At 48.9% G+C, this 21,158-nt stretch overlaps 1 protein-coding gene across 4 annotated transcripts; it reads left to right on the forward strand.

Annotated features, from left to right (window-relative positions):
- Positions 1-439: 439 nt before the first annotated feature.
- CLK2 (CDC like kinase 2) lies at positions 440-20,792 on the forward strand. 4 transcript variants are annotated; one of them, XM_081173671.1, is made up of 13 exons: positions 440-598; positions 5,055-5,218; positions 6,932-7,160; positions 10,182-10,275; positions 10,672-10,738; positions 11,908-12,024; positions 13,871-14,037; positions 15,205-15,299; positions 16,334-16,463; positions 16,606-16,688; positions 17,723-17,802; positions 17,953-18,043; positions 20,037-20,792. In XM_081173671.1, exons 2-13 carry the CDS (start codon positions 5,055-5,057, stop codon positions 20,217-20,219), a joined length of 1,500 nt encoding a protein of 499 aa, XP_081029797.1. In that variant the 5' UTR covers positions 440-598; the 3' UTR covers positions 20,220-20,792. The 4 variants fall into 4 exon arrangements, with proteins under 4 accessions (XP_081029797.1, XP_081029796.1, XP_081029795.1 ...); XM_081173670.1 differs by having other exon boundaries at positions 465-598; positions 16,337-16,463; XM_081173669.1 differs by lacking the exon at positions 440-598 and adding an exon at positions 2,961-3,195.
- The last annotated feature ends 366 nt before the right edge of the window (positions 20,793-21,158 follow it).

Here is a 21,158-nt window from a genome sequence, read left to right on the forward strand (position 1 = left end):
GTCTAATTTTCAGTAAGGCTATGATTTATGTTTGTTTGTCTTATGTGTTTGTTTGCTTATAATGTTGTGAAAACCAATACATTTTATTTTTTTAAAAAAGCAGGGCTGGAGGAACCTGCCTGGCCTTCCAGCCGTTGCTGAACTGCAACTCCCAGCAACCCCAGCAGCCAGCAACGCCCAAAAGGTCGAGGAGGGCATGACGGGAGTTGTAGTCCCGCAACTCGCAAGGCAAAAACATTACCCTCCTTTCCAGGTGGACGCGCGCCTCTTCCTCATTCCTATCTCTGCGGCTCCATTACGCCTCGCCCAACCCACCGCACATCCGGCGACGCCAGCACACGGCGCGTTCTTACGTCGCCTTCCGTCCCTCCCTCCCTCCCCCATACGTGCCGTACGTGGCGTGCGTATGTGCGTATGCTGGGCGCGCGTCGATCGCGAGCGCAACGGCGACGGCGACGCATGCGCGCCGTCACTCGCCCGTTCGCTCGGAGCAGCTGGCTTCGTCCCTCAGTTCGGGGAAGTGGGGAGACGAGGAGCCGCCGCCGCCGCCAAGACGGACTTCTTGTGGGACAAGCGCACCGGGCTGGCGGCCAAGAGGGTGCGGGAAAGTGCGGGGGGAGGGCTGTTAAGGACGGGGTGGGGCGAGGGGAGTTCGCCCTCCGCCCCTCCCCCCGCTATGGGGGGCATCTATGGGGCAGGACGGGGGGGAGGCTCATGAGGGGCAGACCAGGCCCAGGGGATGCTGTGGGAGGGGGGGTGACCTGGGGCAGCTCTTCCCTCGGTTCTCTTTCATTATTATTATTATTACTATTATTATTATTATTAATCACCTCTCATTAATTACCTTTCAGTTAATTACATCACAATAATGGGGGTCGTGAACAGTTATTGCATTATTATGTACAGTTATTTCGTGAACAGTTATTACATTATTATTATCACTATTCTTATTAATCATCTCTCATTAATTACCTTTCAGTTAATTACATCACAGTAATGGGGGTCGTGAACAGTCGCCCCCACAACCACACTTAGGCCTTGGGAACAGCCAGGCGACCCCAACAGGGTGGGCCTCTGAGAGAACCCAACTGGCAGCCTTATTTAGTTTCCTGTATAGGCCGCTCGATTGTAAACACAGTCACCCCTCGGAATGGCTGGGGGAAAAGACTGGAAAGCAGCGAATAGCTCCGTTGGTAGAGCATAAGGCTCTTAATGCCAGGGTCGGATGGGCAGGAGGTTGTGGGGGGGGTCTAGATGACCCTCGTGGTCCCTTCCAACTCTGCAAGTCTGTTATTCCGTGAAATTGTCCTCCTGCTGCTGCAGTTGTAGTGGGTCAGGAGGGGCAACTCTTCACTTGGCTCTCTCTTTCTTTGCTCTTGTTGTCGTTTATCGCATTTGTATTTTAGCTTTACTACGAGGAACTGAAGGTGTTATTGCTGGCTTGTGCGCTCTCTCTCTCTCTCCCCCCCACCATTAATCACCTTCCCTAGCACTACATCATCACCCATTGTTGTTGTAGGGGTGGTGATTAACAGCAACCACAACCACACTTAGGCATTGTTTACAGCGCAGTCCTAATGCAGGCAACACCAGGATGTGTGGATTGTGTTGGGCTAAGAGCCCAACGTCGGGGTGTTATTTGTTTCATGTAATTTATTATCTGCAGCTTGATTGTAAAAACCAAATAAACCTCAAAAGGGTTTACAAAAAGAGTAAAGCGGTGAAATTATCAGTAAAGAAACCTCAGCTATTTAAAACAAAAAACCAGAACCAGATTAAAATGCATGTCAGCATTCTGTGTAACTGGATATGCTTGTCTAAACAAGAAAATGTTTTTAGCAGGTGCTGAAAAAAGTACAGCGAAGTTGTGTAGACCTGCTGGAATCGGGAGCTGTGTCTGTTAGGACTCACCCTCTTTTGACTATTTTAAATACTGAATTTTAAACAGAAGAGCCTAAGAAAGGGCCTGTCTAATCCAGCCTCCTGTTCTTAACAGGGAGCAATCAGATTTTCACGTTCCTGTGAGAAACCTGCAAATTATTTTAAATTGTTGTAACCCTGTCCTGGGACCTGCAGGTGAAAGACAGGCAATACCAATAATAAAAATAATATTCGAAACATTTCTATACCACTTAATTATTTGCATTTCTATGTGGTGCCTATAAATGACAATCCACCGAAAACAGGACAACAAGCAAATTTATCATAAAATCAAACGTTTTGTTTATTAGTTGCTTGTTACCGAGGGTGGTTTTCATATACATTCAGAGAGAGAGAGGGGCCAACTTAAAATCTGTTGACTTCTGTGGGTTTACTCTGAGTAGGACTTGGTTTGATAAAATTCCATCACTCCAGGGGAGATGGGTGACAAGAGCAGCTCCTTTGGGGTGACTTTTCATTGCAATAATAATGGCAATGCCACTGTTATTTCTTTATTACATGTATATCCCACCATACCTCCAAGGAGCTCAAGGTGGCATACATGGGTCTCCCCCTCCCCATTTTTATCTTCACAAGAACCCTCTTAGGTAGGTTAGGCTAAGAGACAGCAGCTAGCCCAGGATCACTCACAGCTGAGCGGGGAATTGGACCCAGGTCTCCCAGAGTTCTAGCTCACCACTTGAACTTTTATGTGCCACACTGGCACACTAACATGGTTAACAGCAGTGCTTTTATTTTTTAGGGGGAAAAGGTTCTGGTACTCACCGTAAGATAAAGGCATTTGAAAGCAGCCCTCTATCAGGAAGTCTTCAATGCTTGATGTTTTATTATATTTTTATATTTTGCTGGAAGCTGCCCAGAGTGGCTGGGGAAACCCGGCCAGATTCGGGGAGGTGGGGTATAAATAATAAAATTATTAAAGTAATTATTAACATCATGCCCTTTATATACCCAACACCAGCATTGTAGGGTGACTACTGTAGCTTTTCAGGGGAGGAGGCTGACTTTCTTTTCATTACCATGATTTTGTCATTGAATATGAAGAGTAATGACATTGTTGAGTAATGTGTCTGTAACAGATGCAGCACAATTGTGTGTGAAATGTGTTACACTGACAGCAGGGTAAGAGGCTGGCTCCTGCTAGCATTATTTATTAGTAGTATATCAGTAGTAGTAATAGTAGTAATGACTTAACAACAGTAGCATTGTTAATAGTGTATTTGCAGTATTTTCAACACCATAATTGTATCTGAGGTGGGTGACGAGAGTAGTTTTTCAGTGCAAGTGTTGTTGTTGTTTAATAATGATGCTTATATTATTCAATCCTGTAATTCATAATATATGTAGCAGCGTCACTGATGGTGGATAGGAAGGACAGATTTTCAAGGGACAGGTTCTGTTTTTAAAATTAGTTTCATTAATATTAATGATAAATTAACAGCAGCTTTGTTAACAGTGTGTCGTGTCCCCCCCCCCCATGGGTGGTCCGGAGGCTGACAAGAGAGCATTGCCTTTTCAGAGGTGGCCCCTGCTTGTGGAATGCTCTTCCCGGGAAGGCTCACCTGGCACCATCTTTATTTCTAGTTGCTAGGCAAAGACTCTCCTCTTCACCTGCACTTTTGGCCCTTAACTTGGAGGGTTTCAGGCATTTCTGGCCTCTTTGAGTCGGGCAGGATCTGTGAACACTGGCGGAGGAAGAGGAGCATGGGGGGGAAGCTCCATGAAGCTCCGCCACTGTCTGTGAGACCCATCTTTTCAAGATGTGGTTTTAAGGCTTTTACCCAATCTGTTTTAATGAAGGTCGCTTTAGATCACTTTTATGAGGAAAGTGACTAACGAATATAAATAATATTTTTATATGTCATCATTTGTTGGCAAGGCGCCTAATAAATGTGTTCTAGGTGCTGTAAAAAAAGGTGTGGTGTGGATGTGACCTAAGAAACTGATTTAGATACAGACTAAGAAATGGATGTAGATAAATAATTCTGGAATATTTGTGTATTGAATTATTTTTATCCTACTGGGTTGTTGTTTTTTAAGTCTGTAATGAATCCTGCTGCCTATGTGTGTCCTAGCTGTCTTATTCTGCTCCTTTTACAGTTCCTTGTTTTTTTTTAAGTTTGCTTTGTAAATTATTAGTCTGAACTGAAAATGGAGCTGCATTTTTGTGTGTGTCCTTGTTCTTTGTCTCCAGCTCAGCTTTGAGTTTGTTTGTTGTTGGTGCCGTTTTTTCTTTTCTTTTCCTGCAGGGTTTCTAAAATGGTTTTCTTTCTGGTTTTTATCTCTTTCGCATGCTGCTTTGAGTGTGTGGAAAGGTGGTGGGTTGCATAGATTTATGAATCTCAAGCTCTTCTTGGCATGCTCAAACTCTGGAATGTGCTCCCACCTGAGCAGGTACTGAGGGCCGCCTACTTGGAGGGCTTCAAGTTTAAAAGAGAATTAGGCAAGGCCATGGAAGAGAAACTTGCACAGCTTCCTGTGTATCAATGAACACAAGGATCTCATGGCGTAGAGGTGGGCAGAAAGACTGGGGCGTGGGGTGTAATTTGTGATAGATTGGCAAGGATTTGTGATTCTCAGCTGTTTTAACAAGAGCAGTAACGAAAGCTCCCCTCCCACAATGGTGCATTCCATGACATCTTTTATTTAGGTGTAAGTCCTAGTGTGGCAGTTGGAATTTCCTCCCCAGATTACAATTGCTGTGAATTCAAAGCAAAGGCGTGAGCAAGTGCATGCTCTGAGGCACTGGTCAGGAATGGAGGGAACTGTAGCCCTGCAAGATCTGGAAGCATACAGGCTCCTCCATCCCTGGGGGATAGGAAGAGTTATTTTAAGAGCAATTTGGAATCTCTGTATGGTCTTTTAAATAGCTCTTGTAAATGGCTCTTGATTAGATGTAACAGCATAATGGCAGGGCTTTTTTAATTAATGAAAACTTTGTATAGATTAGTTTGTGTCAAAACACTATTCTGTTGACTGCTGGGGAAAACCCTTTGTTTCGTTTTTTTGCAATTCAAAACAGGCTCCTCCCCCCCCATTAACGTTTTAATTGCTGCTCACCTGGGTGGCCAGTTTAGGTAGCCCCATTTAACCCTTCCCTCTTTTCCTTGCAGATGCCTCATTCCAGAAGGTTCCGCTCTTCAGAACGCAGCAGCCGGGGCAGCTTCCACGAGCGTTACAGAAGCCGCAAGCACAAGAGGAGGCGGAGTCGCTCGCGGTCGAGCAGCAGCGAGCGGCGCCACCGCAGGGAAGACAGCTATCATGTCCGTTCCCGCAGGTGAGCACGTGAGCAGAAGGTACCAAGAGCCAGTGCTGGCTGTGGCACCTGAAACAGGACCCTAGAAAAGAGTGGCTGTAGGTTGAATGGCCTAACCTTCCCCAGCCTGGTGCCCTCTAGATCAGCCCTCTAGATTCAAACGAAGTGGGTTGCGAAGCCTATGCAAAGTCATTCGTAATTGTGTTTATATGCTGCTTTTATGCACCAAAATAATCATGCTCCAAGTGGCTTAAAACAAAGAAAACAGGAACATCAAAATCAAAACAATAGCAAATATAACAACGTACAAAAAGCAACATTTCATTACTGTAATTTTAACTATAGCATCCTATAGTAAAAATAGCAAGGGAGCTTGAAAGTTTCACCTTGGTCCTAGAAACAAGCCTCCCATTATGTTGTTGCAAGTTTTATAAGCAAATCCCAAATCTTTATTGCTTGTAATCCTTTAAGTGGCCTTTTTTATTTCGTTGGCCACTTATGATGCTGTGTTGTCAATTGTGGCAATAAATTGGTTGGTCACCATTCCAAGATGCTTTGGACTTGCAGGTCGCCATGCCAAAAAGATTGGGATCCGCTGTTCCAGATGACGTTAGACTCCAGCTCCCATCATCCCTGACCATTGGCTGTGCCTGCTGGGGCTGAAGGGAGTTGGAGTCTGGAAGGCATCAGTTCAGGGAAGGCTGAAGGTCCCTGAAGCTTCGGTCTATATGGTGCGTGTGTGTGTTCGCAATGCCCATTCTTCCACGTTTTTGAGATGTACACCTGGGGGGAAAGAAACATGGTAAGCTCCCTGATGAGGCCTTTTTTGTTTGTTTGTGTATATGCACAGCTGTCAACTTTTCCCTTTTCTTGCGAGGAATCCTATTCGGAATAAGGAAATTCCCTTTAAAAAAGGGAAACGTTGACAGCTATGGTGTGTGCGTTTGTGTTTATGTATGTGTGTGTACATATATGGAATTCCAGAGGGGTAGTTGTGTATGATGCAGCGTACATAAAGGAAAGTACTTCTTCACACAGTGCACTGTTAAACTATGTAACTCGCTTCCACAAGGGCCGGGCTGGCCACCAGCTTGGATGGTTTTAAAAGAGGATTAGAACAATTCCTAGGCGATGAGGCTATCAATGGCTAATGGCACAATGGCTATGCTCTACCTCTACTGTCAGAGGCAGCAGGCCTCCTTGATACCAGGAACTGGGAACCACACATGGATTGAGTCGCTGCTGCCCTGAGGTCCTGCCTTCAGGCTTCTCAATGGGGCATCTAATTGACCCCAGTGAGAACAGGATGCTGGACTAGAGAGGCCATTGGCCTGATCCAGCAGGGCTCTTCTTGTGTTCTTGCTTCCTCTGACACTTTCATAAAAACTGTTTGGTGCACAATGAGTGGCTGAGAAGAGTGAGAACAGTGGCTGAGAACAGATACGTGCACAGCACAAAGGACGGTTGCAAACAGGGGCTGGGGACAACTGTTGATTAAATGTGAGGGGTGTCGCTTGTCACTGAGATGCAACAACTTTGCATGCCGCAGCTCTTACATGTCACAGCGCTTGGGTCCGGGGGGCTGGGCAGGCAACAGGCAGAAGCTGCAGGTCGGGGGGGGGGCAAGCCTGGCCCAGGCGGCACTGTGAACCAGCCTTGCCCAATGCCCTTTGCCTCTGCTCCTGGACGCTGGCTGAACTTTGCCATGTTTCTCCCCCTCTGCCCTTCTCCCAGCTACGATGACCACTCCTCCGATCGGCGCGCCTACGACCGGCGCTACTGCGATGGCTATCGGCGAGACGGGTACAGCCGCGAGCGGGGCGACGCCTACTACGAGCCTGACTACCACCACTCCTACGAGTATCAGCGTTCCCGGGACGGCAGCTACCGCAGTTGCAAAAGCAGCCGCCGGAAGCGACGGCGGAGACGCCGACGCAGCCGCTCCTTCAGCCGCTCCTCATCGGTGAGTAGTTGTTGCGGCCTCCGAGCCTCCAAAGGCAGCCAGAGTTCTTCCGCGAGAAACACAACTGCGCAGTGGATGCTTTCGAGGCCCTGGTGTTAGTCCCGAGCCCCCTTCCCTTCCAGAAACGTCCACGCTGCTTGGAGGCCTGTCCTGCTCTGTTGAGAGTCCTAGATTGCTCCCGCCCTTGTCTTTTGGTAAGGATGGTTACTAGTTATAATGGCTATGCTCTGCCTCCACAGTTGGAGGCAGTAATGCTTCCGAATACCATTCACAAGAGGGAGAGCGCTGTTTTGCTCAGGCTCAGGGCGCTGGACTGGATGGACCATTATCCTGATCTGGCAGGTTTCTGCTTGTGCTCTTACGATGGACTGCAAATGCTGCTGCATTAGGGAAGTAAAAAGAGTCCCGTCTCCCCAGTGGCCAAGCTGGTCCTCCTGTGATGCCATCAATTGGAGCGTGATGGTAATAGTCCTCTCCCTGGCTAATGTTTTCTAGGGGGCAGGCTGCCCCTGATCTCAGAGGTAGCTCATAGCCGTCATGACAACCAGCCACTGATGTCCTTCCCCACCTCACCTGAGGTGCTCTCAGAGGGCTCAGGCCAGCCAGTTTCGAGGGTGGACGAATGCGTCCCGATCTGAGAGTTTTCAGACTGCTCTAGACACACGGGCAAGGCCTGTGATTTTGTGCTAAGAAGAAGATTCACAGTTTGACTTCTTGCGACAACAGCCTCGCCACGGGTGGGTGTGAATGATTTCAGCCTATCCCTTGCGGTGGGCTTCCTCAGCTTGTTTGCTCCCAGGTGGCTTTCTTCACCTCTACATGCAAGTAGGGAGTAGAGGCCTCTGGAACCCTGCTGGCTCCATAGTCTAAATTTCAGGACCATGGTCCATCTAGCTCAGTATTCCCTACACTGACTGGCAGTGGCTCTCCTGGATTTCATACAGGGGGTCTCTCCCTGTCCTACCTGAAGATGCAGCATCAGCAAAGCAGATGCTGTGCCCCTGAGCTATATGTCTTTCTCCCCACCCTGTTGTAAGCCCAACAGGGATGCCAGACTGGCAACCTGTGAGAGTATGAAATAGGAAACCAACTTTGTATTCCATCTATCTAGCCCAGTCTTTACATAGTCTGACCGGCAGTATCTCTCTAAAGTTTCTTTGGGGCAGAGGACCTTTCCCAGCCCTACAAGGAGGTGCCAGCAACTGAGCAGGGGACCTTTTTCACTTGCAAAGGATGTAGTTCTTTGAATTCTCTGCATATGAAGCTACTGAATACTGAGTCAAACAGCTGGTTCATTTTGCCCAAGACCAGCTTGCTTGATAGAATTTGAAGAGGTTTTTAAAGTGATCAAGCTCTGTGTTATAGGAAGAAAACAGGTAGACCTTTTGTATACTCCCAGAACAGTGGGTGCCTGCCAGCTTTTTAACAGTTCTCATGGGGAATCTGTGGCTTTCCTGATACTGCTGGACTACAGCATGACCAGTGATTATGGGAGCTGTTGCCCAGCAACTTCTGGAGGTTGATAGGTTCTCTGTCGCTTCCGAGGACAGGCAAGGGGCTTTATTGTAGAATTGGTGTGTCCCCAACGTCTGATAGCTGACACACATACCTTTCCCCGAAGTAACAAATGAGGATGTCAACAATTGAGGACACAATTCCTTCTTGCACCTGAAAAAAGGTTGACTTTGAGGTTCTGTAAGAGTATGTACCAACAACTCCTTTGTTTCCTGTCGTGTGTCTGCTTGTCCTGGTCATACCTCTCGATTGGAAGGCCAGAGCAGTGACTTAGTCCAGAGATACAGCAGGCAGCCTCGTACAAGAGCTCTTGCCTCTCTGTATCGGAAGGATTTGAAATCACCCCATCACACACTGTGCAAGCATGCTGCAAAATTATCTGCTCCCCCCAAACAGAGGCTGTTCAGAAGGAGGCATGGCCAGAGCGCCAAATGGTGCAGAGAAACTACAGTCAGGCTCTTCCACTCATGAGTCCTCTGGACTTTTGGGAGCCTTGAACCAGGAAATGTTCTGGTTCATGGTGTAGGTACATAACTGACCCAGCTTTTTTGGTTAGTGGATAGAGCTCAGCCAAAGTTCCACCTTACGGGGAGCTGTGTGCTCCACCCTAATTTCTCTCCTCTTGGTAACTGGGGAAAATGCGCCCTGAAGTTATAGCTTCTGGGAAAATGGGGGATCTTTCTTAGACCAGTTCAGGCCTTTTGCCCATCTAGCCCAGTAGATTCTGACTGTCAGTGCTTCTCCTTGATCTCGGGCAGAGAAAGGTCTTGCCCATCACCAGCTGCCTGGAGTTGCCAGGGACTTAACCCTGGGCCTTCAGTCTACAGAGCATGTGCTCAGCCATCAAAGTCCAGTTCCTTCCCTTCTCTGCATGGTGGGGGTAAGCAAGTCTAGGAGGCTGGAAAGGATGAGGTTGACCATGGAGGATTTCCACCCCTTTCCACTGATCATCTGGTGGGGTCTGCTTCCAGCTTCCATCCCTTTCCTGTGGTTGCTGAGCTTCTGGTTGGTGAGCCACGCTCTGTGTGCTCTTCCAGCATGTAGACCCTATCATGCGAGGACCCAACTTTTCTCTCTGCCCTGTCCTTTTGTACTGACTTGGGTGGGTCTGTTTTGTGGAAGACTTTCTCCATATATATATATATATATTTATATATTTTACTACTACTTCTTTGATTATACATTTTATTTTTATTTTTTAAAAAGAGAGATTTCCTAAGCTAGTGTGTGTGTTATCTTGACTTTTTTTTCCCTTGCAATATCCCTTATCGTTTATATATATATGCGCCTCTGCGCCGTATGAATTGGCCTGGGAATCGTCCCTCCTTCCTTCCTCAAATCCGCCAACGGGCCTACCTACCATTTCCATGGGTGACGCTTGGCTGGCTGGCTTGCCCCTGCGCTGGTTTGAAAACGCCCCGAATTGGCCGGGTGAATGAATGAATGAAAACACGAAAACCCTCCCCTCCTCCGCCTGTGCCTGCGTTTTTGGGGACCCCCCCGCAGCGGAGTCAGCAAAGCGGCCGGAGAGCCAAGAGCGTGGAAGACGACGACGAAGGCCACCTCGTCTATCGCATCGGCGACTGGCTTCAAGAAAGATGTACAGCCAAATCGTAACATAATCTAGTCTCTAGTTAAGCTCCCGTTGCAGTCGCGCAGTTGCTCTCTTAGCTTCCCCTTCCCGCCCTGTTCCTTTTTTATTTTTCTTCGCAATATTAATTGTTGTTGTTATTTTTTTTAAGGGGGAAAAAAGCCCAGCCCTTCTTCTGTTTCCTTTTCTTTAAAGAGTCTCCCTTCCCAACTCCTTTCTCTGTTATCTTTTCATATTGTTACCCAAAGTGTCAGGGATCGAATTAGTTTGCAGGGGCCTCCCTGTCTTGGCTCTTTGAGCTGGCAAAGGCAGCCTTTGTGATGGTGTGTTATGCGCTGTGACCAGACACTGCTTGTTCTCTTACATTCTCTTTCTCTCTTTCTCTGTCTCTCTCTCCTTTCTCAGACGAGATTATTAGCACCCTCGGAGAGGGCACTTTTGGCCGGGTGGTACAGTGTGTGGATCACCGCAGGTGAGTGAGCAGAAGGTGGCAGAAGGAAGCAGCATTTGGGATTCTTGTCTGAGCGGCAGCTGTGCTGGCCACTTGCAGCAAACATAGCAAATGTGTTCTGCTTAACGGCTTATGGGGCTGAATCTTGCATTGTGGGTTGGATTTGCTTTTCTGTGAGGAACAGCAAAAGCACCTGGGCATCCTCCAGCTTAGAAAAAAGGGGTGACTCAAGGGGTGTGAGGGACGCGGGTGGCGATGTGGGTAAAATCTCAGTGCCTAGGACTTGCTGATCATAAGGTTGGCGGTTCGAATCCCCACAGCGGGGTGAGCTCCTGCCGTTCGGTCCCAGCTCCTGCCCACCTAGCAGTTCGAAAGCACCTCTAAGTGCAAGTAGATAAATAGGGACCACTTACCTAGCGGGAAGGTAAACGGCGTTTCCGTGTGCGGCTCTGGCTCGCCAGCGCAGCTTAGTCACGCTGGCCACGTGACCTGGAAGTGTCTTCGGACAGCGCCGGCTCCCGGCCTCTAGAGCAAGATGAGCGCACAACTCCAGAGTCGGTCACGACTGGCCCATACGGGCAGGAGTACCTTTACCTTTACCTTTACCTTTACCTTTACCTTTACCTTTACCTTTACCTTTACAAGGGTTGTGGGGAAGGGCCCTAGCTCACTGCTAGAGCAGCTGTTTTACATGCCGGAGGTCCCAGCCTCAGTCCCCAGCATCTCCAGGTAGGGCTGGGGAAAAGGCTCCTGTCTGAAATCCAGGAAAGTCAGCATAGCCTGTACTGAACAGAGTAGACCCAATGGTCTGACTCAGTAGAAGGCAGGTTCCTAGAGTGTCTCTGTAATATTTGCTTGCTACAGCGGTAGCTCAGTTGGCCATAGGTCAGTTGTAGAGCATCTGATTTGCGTACAGGAAGTCCCAGGTTCAAGCTGAAGCATCTCCAGGTAGGGCTGGAAATGTCCCCTGCTTGAAACCCCAGAGAGCCTGTGCTGGTCAGTGTAGACAGTAGTGAGCTAGATGTTCTAATGGTCTGACTAGTACAGGGGTCAATAATAACCACTTCTGGAGGGCTCCACAGGTTCTCTATAGTCAGAAGTTGAGATGATGAATAGCATTTCAAGCATCTCTCCCCTTCTTCCACCCAAACACCTTGATTCTGAGATACTTCTCCTGCATTCCTCCCAAGGGGCAATACACGGGTGGCTCTAAAAATAATCAAGAATGTGGAAAAGTACAAAGAGGCAGCTCGGCTGGAGATCAACGTGCTGGAGAAAATTAACGAGAAGGATCCGGAGAACAAGAAGTGAGTAGCGCTAACACATCTGGAAATAGGTGTGTGCACCCTCTGCAAAATCTCTTGTCACGGAGAAGAACTCTGGCCCAGCCTTTTCCCCCCTGGTTTTCCTTCCTAGACCAGGTCCAGGAACTCCTGCTTTCTCCTACAGTGCCACCTAGTGGAGATTACTTATATATCTGTAAAATAACTCAAGGGCAGTGTAGAAATGTTTTTACCAGCGGTAGCTGGTGGCCATTGGGTTAGGCAGGTTAGACTGAGAGAAGTAGCAGCCAGCCTATGGCCCACCTAGTAAGCAGAGTTGTTGCAACAGCCAAGGGGGGAGCTGAGCATCACTGTTCTCCGAGCACAATTCAAAGTGTGTGTGCTGACCTTTAAAGCCCTAAACAGCCTCAGTCCAGAATACCTGAAGGAATGTCTCCACCCCCATTGTTCAGCCCGGACACTGAGGTCCAGCGCTGAGGGCCTTCTGGCGGTTCCCTCACTGCGAGAAGTGAGGTTACAGGGAACCAGGCAGAGGGCCTTCTCGGTGGTGGCACCCGCCCTGTGGAACGCCCTCCCATCAGATGTCAAAGAGAAAAATAACTACCAGACTTTTAGAAGACATCTGAAGGCAGGGAAGTTCAGGGAAGCTTTTAATGTTTAATAGACTATTGTATTTTAATATTCTGTTGGAAGTCGCCCAGAGTGGCTGGGGAAAACCAGCCAGATGGGCGGAGTATAAATATATCATCATCATCATCATCATCATCATTATTATTATTTATTATTTTCTCAGTGGAGAGGCCTTGACTTCCCTTCTCTCTCCTGCTTTAACCTGATAAAACGGCTGCAGCTAGTTGAGGGGGGGGGGGTTGAAAAGATTAATCTTTTGTTGGATTGTTATATATAATAGCAATTACAGTGGTGCCCCGCAAGACGAAATTAATTCGTTCCGCAAGTTTTGTCGTCTAACGAATTTTTCGTCTTGCGAATCACGAAATCCCATAGGAATGCATTGAAAATCAATTAATGCGTTCCTATGGTCAAAAAAAGTCCAAACAAAGCCAAATTTGGTACAACAACAGTTTATTAACTGCTCTTTAAAGTCACACATACTGTAAAGAGCAGTTCAAAAATTGAAGGGAAAATAAATTAACTTTATAAACAAAACATGTCTTTGTTTTTAGACAAAGGAAACAAAGCCGCGAGACGTTTTCGTCTTGCGAAACAAGCCCATAGGGAAATTCGTCTTGCGAGGCAAATCGAAAACGGAAAAACCTTTCGTCTAGCGAGTTTTTTGTCTTGCGAGGCATTCGTCTTGCGAGGTACCACTGTATATCACATGACATCCCCCCCACCCCCGTAACAGGTATCAGGTTGCACATTAATATGAACGATTCTTATAAATATCTACAAGTTATCTAAATGTCTGGCATGTAACGTTCTGGAGACAGCACAAAAATTGTGCTATCTCTCTGTGTCATTCCCAAGGAAGAAATACAGTTCAAGCCGTCCTCTTCAGGAGAGCAATACATGCAAAGATGCTTTGTGGAGAGTTTTATCTTCAAGACCAGTTTCATTCGTATATGGAGTAAATGGCCACCATATTGCAACCCCCCCCCCTATTTTATAACTTCTGAGTTATTTTCTCAGTAGTGGCCAGTTACTAGACATTTTTGTACCCGAAGTCGTGGGATAGTCCTTGTGTGAGGCGCTCAGGGTTTCAGCCATAACTAGCCGAGTGGCCACTAAAAGAATAGGCAATAAATATTTATGAGTCCCATCACTCTCCTCCTCATGTAGCCTGATAAAACAACTGCAGTGAGTTGCATGGAGGAATCTTCAACTGCCTGTGCCTTTCTCTGTCCTCCAGCCTGTGCGTGCAGATGTACGATTGGTTCGACTATCACGGTCACATGTGCATTTCCTTCGAGCTTCTGGGACTCAGCACCTTTGACTTCCTGAAGGACAACAATTACCTGCCTTACCCCCTCCACCAGATAAGGCACATGGCCTATCAAGTGTGCCTGGCTGTCAAATGTGAGTGCCAAGGGCAGACACGGGCTGGGGTGGGAGGGCAAGTGGGGACAAGAGGCTGCAGGAAGACGCAGGCCTGCTGGATCTGGACGGTTTAATGCATTTGTTTATTTAGGCCATTTCTGTAAAAAAAAAAAAAGGCCTGCAGCTCTCGAGTTGCAGCTTTTTTGTAGTTTAGAGAAAAGCTGAACAAGAGGTGACGTGAAGTTTGTAAAACAATGCATGGCCTGGAGAAAAGTACACAAGAGCCCAGCAGGATCAGGCCAATGGCCCGTCTAGTCCAGCATCCTGTTCTCACAGTGGCCAGCCAGTTGCCTGTGGGAAGCAGGATCCAAGCAGAAAAATGCAGTTCCCTCTTGCGTTTTTCAGCAGCTGCTATTCAGCATTATTACTACAAACTTGCCTCATAGGGGAGTTGCAGGGAGAGACCCGGAACATGGCGTCTTCCCCCTTCCTGGAATCAAGAACCTGGAACAGGTTCTTACATTTTGCGTACCCGGAAGGCAGCCACCTGCACAAAGTCGAGAGGGCTTTGCGTCTTTGCAGACACCCCTGCCCCACTCTGTCCTCCATTCTGGCAAGCCAGAGGGATGGTTGCAGTTCAAGGACACACAAATCCACTTCAGGAGGAGACAGAGCAGGGCTGCTGAGAGGTGTAGTCCGAGGAGCCTCGCAGAGACTCAGTGGAGAGGTACCGGAGTCCACATTTGGTCTTCAGTTCCTCACTCACCTCTGCCATAGATCCCTGGAAGGTCAGGCTTGCTTTGCACGAAAAATGTCCACGCTCAAACTTTGAAATCTCCAGTTAAAATAATCCCAGGCGGAAAAGCCAGACAACACTCTGTGTGCCCTTTGATGAGACATTACTCTCCAGCAGTCTCTCTTTGTAGAAAGCAACTTGGTTATGTTCAGCTGCAGCCAGGAGGGAAGTGTCCCCTAAAAGTGGATGTGTTAATCCTGGAAAGATGAAAATGTTGTCTTTAAAAGGTTTCAGAGGAGAGGGCTTGGATGTGAGGGGTGCTGATCTGGGTCCTGGTTCACGTGGAGAACTTTTAGAGCTGTGCAGGATGAACCAGTACAGCTTTTCCTTTGCGAGTTTTAACATCCTACCTTGTACCCACCTCTCGTGTCAAAATCTGACCTGGTTTCATTCCCTCCCTCCCCCTCCAGTTTTACATGAAAACAAGCTCACGCATACGGACCTCAAGCCCGAAAACATCCTCTTTGTCAACTCTGATTATGAGATGACCTACAACCTGGAAAAGGTGAGTCTGTGTGTTGGATAAATCTGTATTGTACTGCAACAAACAGGCCAGCAGCGGGGATAGCCGAAGCTCTCTTTGCGTTTCACAGTCTGCGTAGCATTAGCTCCAGGGAGTGACGAGCAGGGCTGCTTGGCAGGATATAGGAAGCTGCTAGGCACCAAATCAAGACCATTGGGCCATCTAGCTCAGTACTGTCTACACTGACTGGTAGCGCCTCTGCAGGGTTTCAGGTAGGGAGTCTCTACCCACCCTACCTGGAGGCGTCAGAGAATGAACCAGGAATCATCTGCATGTAAAGCTGCGTCCTTTCCCCATCCTTGCCTGGGACATCAATCAAGGCGTGGTGAACCTTTTTCAGCCTGAGGGCCACATTCCCTCTTCGGCAATCTTCCAGGGGCCAAAGGCAAAAGTGGGCAGAGCAAGAAACGTCAAGTTTCCCCAGTGTACAGTAGGCTAGTTTCAGTGTTTCCCAAACTTGAGTCTCCAACTGTTCCTGGATAATAATAATAGTAATAATAATAATAATAGTAACAACAACAACAACTCATTATTTTATACCCCGTTCATCTGGCTGGGTTTACCCAGCCACTCTGGGCGGCTTCCAACAAAGTATTAAAGTACAGTAGTCTGTTAAACATTAAAAGCTTCCCTAAAAGAGGACTACAATTCCCATCATCCCTGACCATTGGTCCTGCTAGCTGGGGATGATGGGAGTTGTAGTCCAAAAACAGCTGGAGACCCAAGTTTGGGAAACAGTGCTACCCACATTCAAACCCCCCTTCTTGATCTTTCATCCAAGCAAGAGGCATTATGGGAGTCCCAGGGCATACTCCAGCCAAGCAAAAAATGCTCAGAAGCCAGGGTGGCAGGTGAAGCAGAGCTGCTGACGGACGTGGCCTGGGGAAGTGGGGTGTGGCCAGATATAGAGGCCTTGGGGGGGGCTGCACATGGCCCCCAAGCCTGACGCCCCCCTCCACCCTGCACTAACTGCCCCTTCCCCTTCTTTTCTTCCCTTGTCTCCCCCTCCCCACAAGAAGCGAGACGAGCGGAGCGTCAAGAACACGGCCGTCCGGGTGGTCGATTTTGGCAGCGCCACCTTCGACCACGAGCACCACAGCACCATCGTTTCCACGCGGCACTACCGGGCCCCGGAAGTCATCCTGGGTCAGTGTCTTGATTTGGGGGTTGCTAGTGGGTTTGTGCAGGTGGGCAGGGCAGGAAGATCTGCACAAGACTGGGCTGGTGAGGAGAGGTGGGGCAGCAGTGGGGCTTGGCAGCCTACTGAAATTCTTTCTCGGTATGACAGAGCTCGGTTGGACCCAGCCCTGTGACGTCTGGAGCATCGGCTGCATCATCTTCGAGTACTACATGGGCTTCACTTTGTTCCAGGTGAGCATCTCACAAGGTCTGTAGCACAAATTGCCTGTAGCATCGGTTCTCAAAACTCCGTCCCCAGTACATGTGCAAAGGCCTCACTGCAACACTGACAACCGACTGTCAGGGGCTGGACTGAGGAGGAATGGTGGGAGCCGCTGCCGCCGCTCACCTCTCTCTGCAGCTTCCTGGGGAGAGGAGGACAGTGTAGATTTAGAACGGTGGTTTGCCGAAAGGCATAGTTCAGAGGCTGACGAGGGGGAAAGCTGGGATATACTGGGGAGCAGCAGGAAGGAGCAGCATTGGGGGAGAGACATTTAACAGACTCAGTGTCTCTTGAAAGCATTCCTGATCCTCCCTCTCCCAAAACCAGACGGGCTGTGTGAGCAGCAGAGCAGAAATCTCAGAGGCAGAAAGCACTGACCAGCCAGCGCAGGGGTGATGTATATTAGGAGGGACTGAAGGGGTGGGACTTTACTTAGAACAACACCATTATTGTAAAGACAGCGTTCCTTTGTCTCTCTTTGTGAATGCAATCATACCTCGGGTTAAAGTTGCTTCAGGTTGAGTGTTTTCAGGTTGCGCTCTGCAGTGACCCGGAAGTAACGGAATGCATTACTTCTGGGTTTTGCCGCTTGCGCATGCGCAGACGATCAAAATGATGTCATGCGCAGAAGCGGCGAATCACGACGTGCAGAAGCGGGGTGCGTTCTCTTCAGGATGTGAACGGGGCTCCGGAATGGATCCCGTTCACATCCAGAGGTACCACTGTACTGAAAAAATTATGTGGTAAGAACTCTTTCGGTTATCTGCCTTTTGACTGCCACTGGGGAGGGATCGTAATTCCCTGAAGCCTTGATAGAGCTTTGACACCAACTTCAAAACGAAATGTTATTTTGGCATATGTCTCCAGCAGGGAGACAGCCAGTCACGTTGCCCACCAGCTGCCTCTGGGCTAAAGCTCCCAGCATGGTGCTTCATTCTCTCCCCCCCCCCCCCGCCCAAAAAAACCCACACAATTTTTCAATCCTAAGCTGTTTTTCTTTCAGACCCATGATAACAGAGAGCATCTGGCAATGATGGAGCGAATCCTGGGTCCCCTTCCATCGAGGATGACCAGGAAGACCAGGTGGGGCCTTTTTGGTGCTCATGTGTGAGATGGGATGGGAAAATCTGAAACGCTTCCTTTCTTTGGGGTTGTTGGGTGGGTGGCTGCTCCCTAACCTCTCCACTCACCTGGCTTTTTGGACCTCACCTGGACATTCCTCGTTCACTGCAGGAAGCAGAAATACTTCTACCACGGCCGCCTGGACTGGGACGAGAACACCTCTGCTGGGCGCTATGTTCGAGAGAACTGCAAGCCGCTGAGAGTAAGGCTGCTTTGTGATGGGAGAGGGAGATCTGGAGGGATGTCACAGGGTCTGGGAGAAGGGTTGGGCAAGGCGGGTTGGCTGGCACCAGTGGAAACCCTGGGTAGGAGCGAAGAGCAGCTTTCACCTACGAAGTGGTCATATACCGAGTCATAAGGGAGAGCCGCCTGTATCAGGCCAGTGCCCCATCTAGTCCATCATCCTGACCTCACAGTGGCTGGACGGGTGCCCCAATGCGGAACCCTCAAGCAGGTCCTGAACACAAGAGCAACTCCCCTCTAGCCATGGAATAGCCCATTGGTAGCCTCACCCTCCCCAAATTTTCCCAACTCTCTTAAAGCCATCCAAGCTGTTGGCCGTCACTGCCCCCTGCGGGAGCAAGTTGCATAGTTCCGCTGTGCGCTGCGTGAAGAAGTCCCGTGTTTTATCTGTCCTGAATCTTCCAAGTTCGTATTCCTTAGATGCCCCCAAGTTATAGTGTTTCTGAGTGACGGGGGGAGTCTTTCCCCTCTCCCCTTTCTCCAGGCCATACGTCTCTGTCATCCCACCTGTTACTCACTTTTTTTCTAAACCAGTAATAAAAGATATATAAGCTAGGTGCCAAATGGCTTCTTAAACCCAGGGTTGCAGTCTCCAAAACAGAATGTCTCAGTTGCCATTTGGGGGCCAGGCGGCTCAAAGGTCACATTTTTCAGTACAGTGGGACCTCTGGATACGAATGGGATCCGTTCTGGAGACCCGTTCACATCTAGAAGCAAACATAACTAGCGATGGCACGTCTGCGCACGCGTGCGCCGCTTTTCGTCGCTTCTGCGCATGCACGTGATGTCATTTTGAGCGCATGCACAAGCGGCGAAATCCGGAAGTAACGCGTTCCATTACTTCCGGGTTGCCGCGGAGTGCAACTCAAATGCACTCAACCCAAAGCGCATTCAACCCGAGGTATGACTGTACAACTTTTTGCTTCCTGAATTTCGTTCTGATTGTGCAGATAAAATATAATGGATAGAATTCTACAGGGTGGGGTATTAGTGTGTGAAAACAATCCACCAGATCCAAGAATCCCCTGGCATTCATCTCCAGATGGTGGAGATGTCAGGTGCCATCCATGCGCCCAGGCATCTTCACTTGGTCGCATGTGGTCGATAGCCAGGTGCAAAATACGCATGGCAAATTTCGAACGTTGCTCTAAACCTAAGAATCGCCTTTCCTCATGAAGGGGGTTGCTGCATCCCCTTGATCATTCCGCTTGCCATTTGGGAAACTTTTCCCAGCTCTAGGTAAAGGTAAAGGGACCCCTGACAATTAGGTCCAGTTGTGGCCGACTCTGGGGTTGCGGCGCTCATCTCGCTTTATTGGCCAAGGGAGCCAGTGTACAGCTTCCGGGTCATGTGACCAGCATGACTAAGCCGCTTCTGGCGAACCAGAGCAGCGCACGGAAACGCCGTTTACCTTCCCGCCAGAGCGGTACCTATTTATCTACTTGCACTTTGACGTGCTTTCGAACTGCTAGGTTGGCAGGAGCAGGGACCGAGCAACAGGAGCTCACCCTGTCATGGGGATTCGAACCGCCGACCTTCTGATAGGCAAGTCCTAGGCTCTGTGGTTTAACCCACAGCGCCACCCGCGTCCCAGCTCTACAATACAGTGGTACCTCGGGTTAAGTACTTAATTCATTCCGGAGGTCCGTACTTAACCTGAAACTGTTCTTAACCTGAAGCACCACTTTAGCTAATGGGGCCTCCTGCTGCTGCCACGCCGCCGGAGCACGATTTCTGTTCTCATCCTGAAGCAAAGTTCTTAACCTGAAGCACTATTTCTGGGTTAGTGGAGTCTGTAACCTGAAGTGTATGTAAGCTGAAGCGTATGTAGCCCGAGGTACCACTGTATCCCTTTTGTGGTGAGGCTACCAGAATGGCACACAGCATCCCCCTAGGTTTGCCTCCAGCAGCCGGTCTTTCCTTGCGTTCTGACAGCCGCCTTCTCTCCACAGAGGTACCTGGCCTCCGAGGCCGAAGATCACCACCAGCTCTTCGACCTCATCGAGGGCATGCTGGAATACGAGCCGGCCAAGCGGCTGACCCTGGCCGAGGCCCTGAAGCACCCCTTCTTTGACTCCCTGAAGCTGCAGCCTGGCCCCAAAGCCTGGGACTCCAGCCGCGACATCAGCCGGTGACCAGCGTAGTTCCTCATCCTTGACTCATTCCCCCCCGCCCCACCCCGCCCCAATACCTTCCCGCACATTCGGCCCCTGTGGAGGCTCGTGCAGGTTACGCTCATGCATTTTGGTGCTTTAAAAATAATAATAACAGGGACGACGATAATACAGACTGCGTCCTGATTGACCACAGGCTCCCTTTTTTGTTATCATGTAAAGCTTGTTAATATGTGAGATAGTGTGTGTATATATATAAATATAAATATCTATAAATATATATATATATAAACATGCAGGAAATCTTGTGGCATTTCCCACCTGCCCCCATTCCTGTAAATAATGTGACTCTCCCTCTGAATCCGTGCCCTCTTCTCCTCTCCTGCTCCTGCTGTACATAATTCCAGCCCCCTCTCTCCCCTCTGCAGAGTGTTCTCCACGTCCCCATGTAAGTTATAAGGCTGGTGGGATCCCCTTTGGGGAATTATTTTTGGATACTAAACCATAGCCCATTCCAATGCCAGGATTTTATATGGATTTTGTACAGTCTTTGTGGGAAAATGAAATAAAATCTGACATGAATTAATGCTATAAGGGCTGCTGTTTGGGATGCTGGTTGTACCTGTCTCCTTCCTTCTCGGTTTCGTTTGCCCACCTCAGTCCTGACAATGGTTAATAGGATTCCAATGGGAAGTGGAATCTCTTAATAGTCCGCTGCCCCAACTTATCATTTAAAGTTTGGTAAACTTAAAATGGGTGGTATAGTGGTTGGAGCAGGAGGCTAGCACCTGGGAGACCAGGTTTCAAATCCTCACTCAGCCATGTTGAGATTCCTGCATTCCAGGGGGCTGGACTAGATGACTCTCAAGGTCCCTTCCAACTCTACAGTTCTATGAAGCTCTCGCTGCGTAGCCTCGGGCCAGTCACTCCCTCAAAAGACACACAACACCACCAATTTGT

The sequence above is a fragment of the Podarcis bocagei genome (assembly GCF_964188305.1).
Source record: "Podarcis bocagei genome assembly, chromosome: 16".
Lineage (NCBI taxonomy): Eukaryota > Metazoa > Chordata > Lepidosauria > Squamata > Lacertidae > Podarcis > Podarcis bocagei.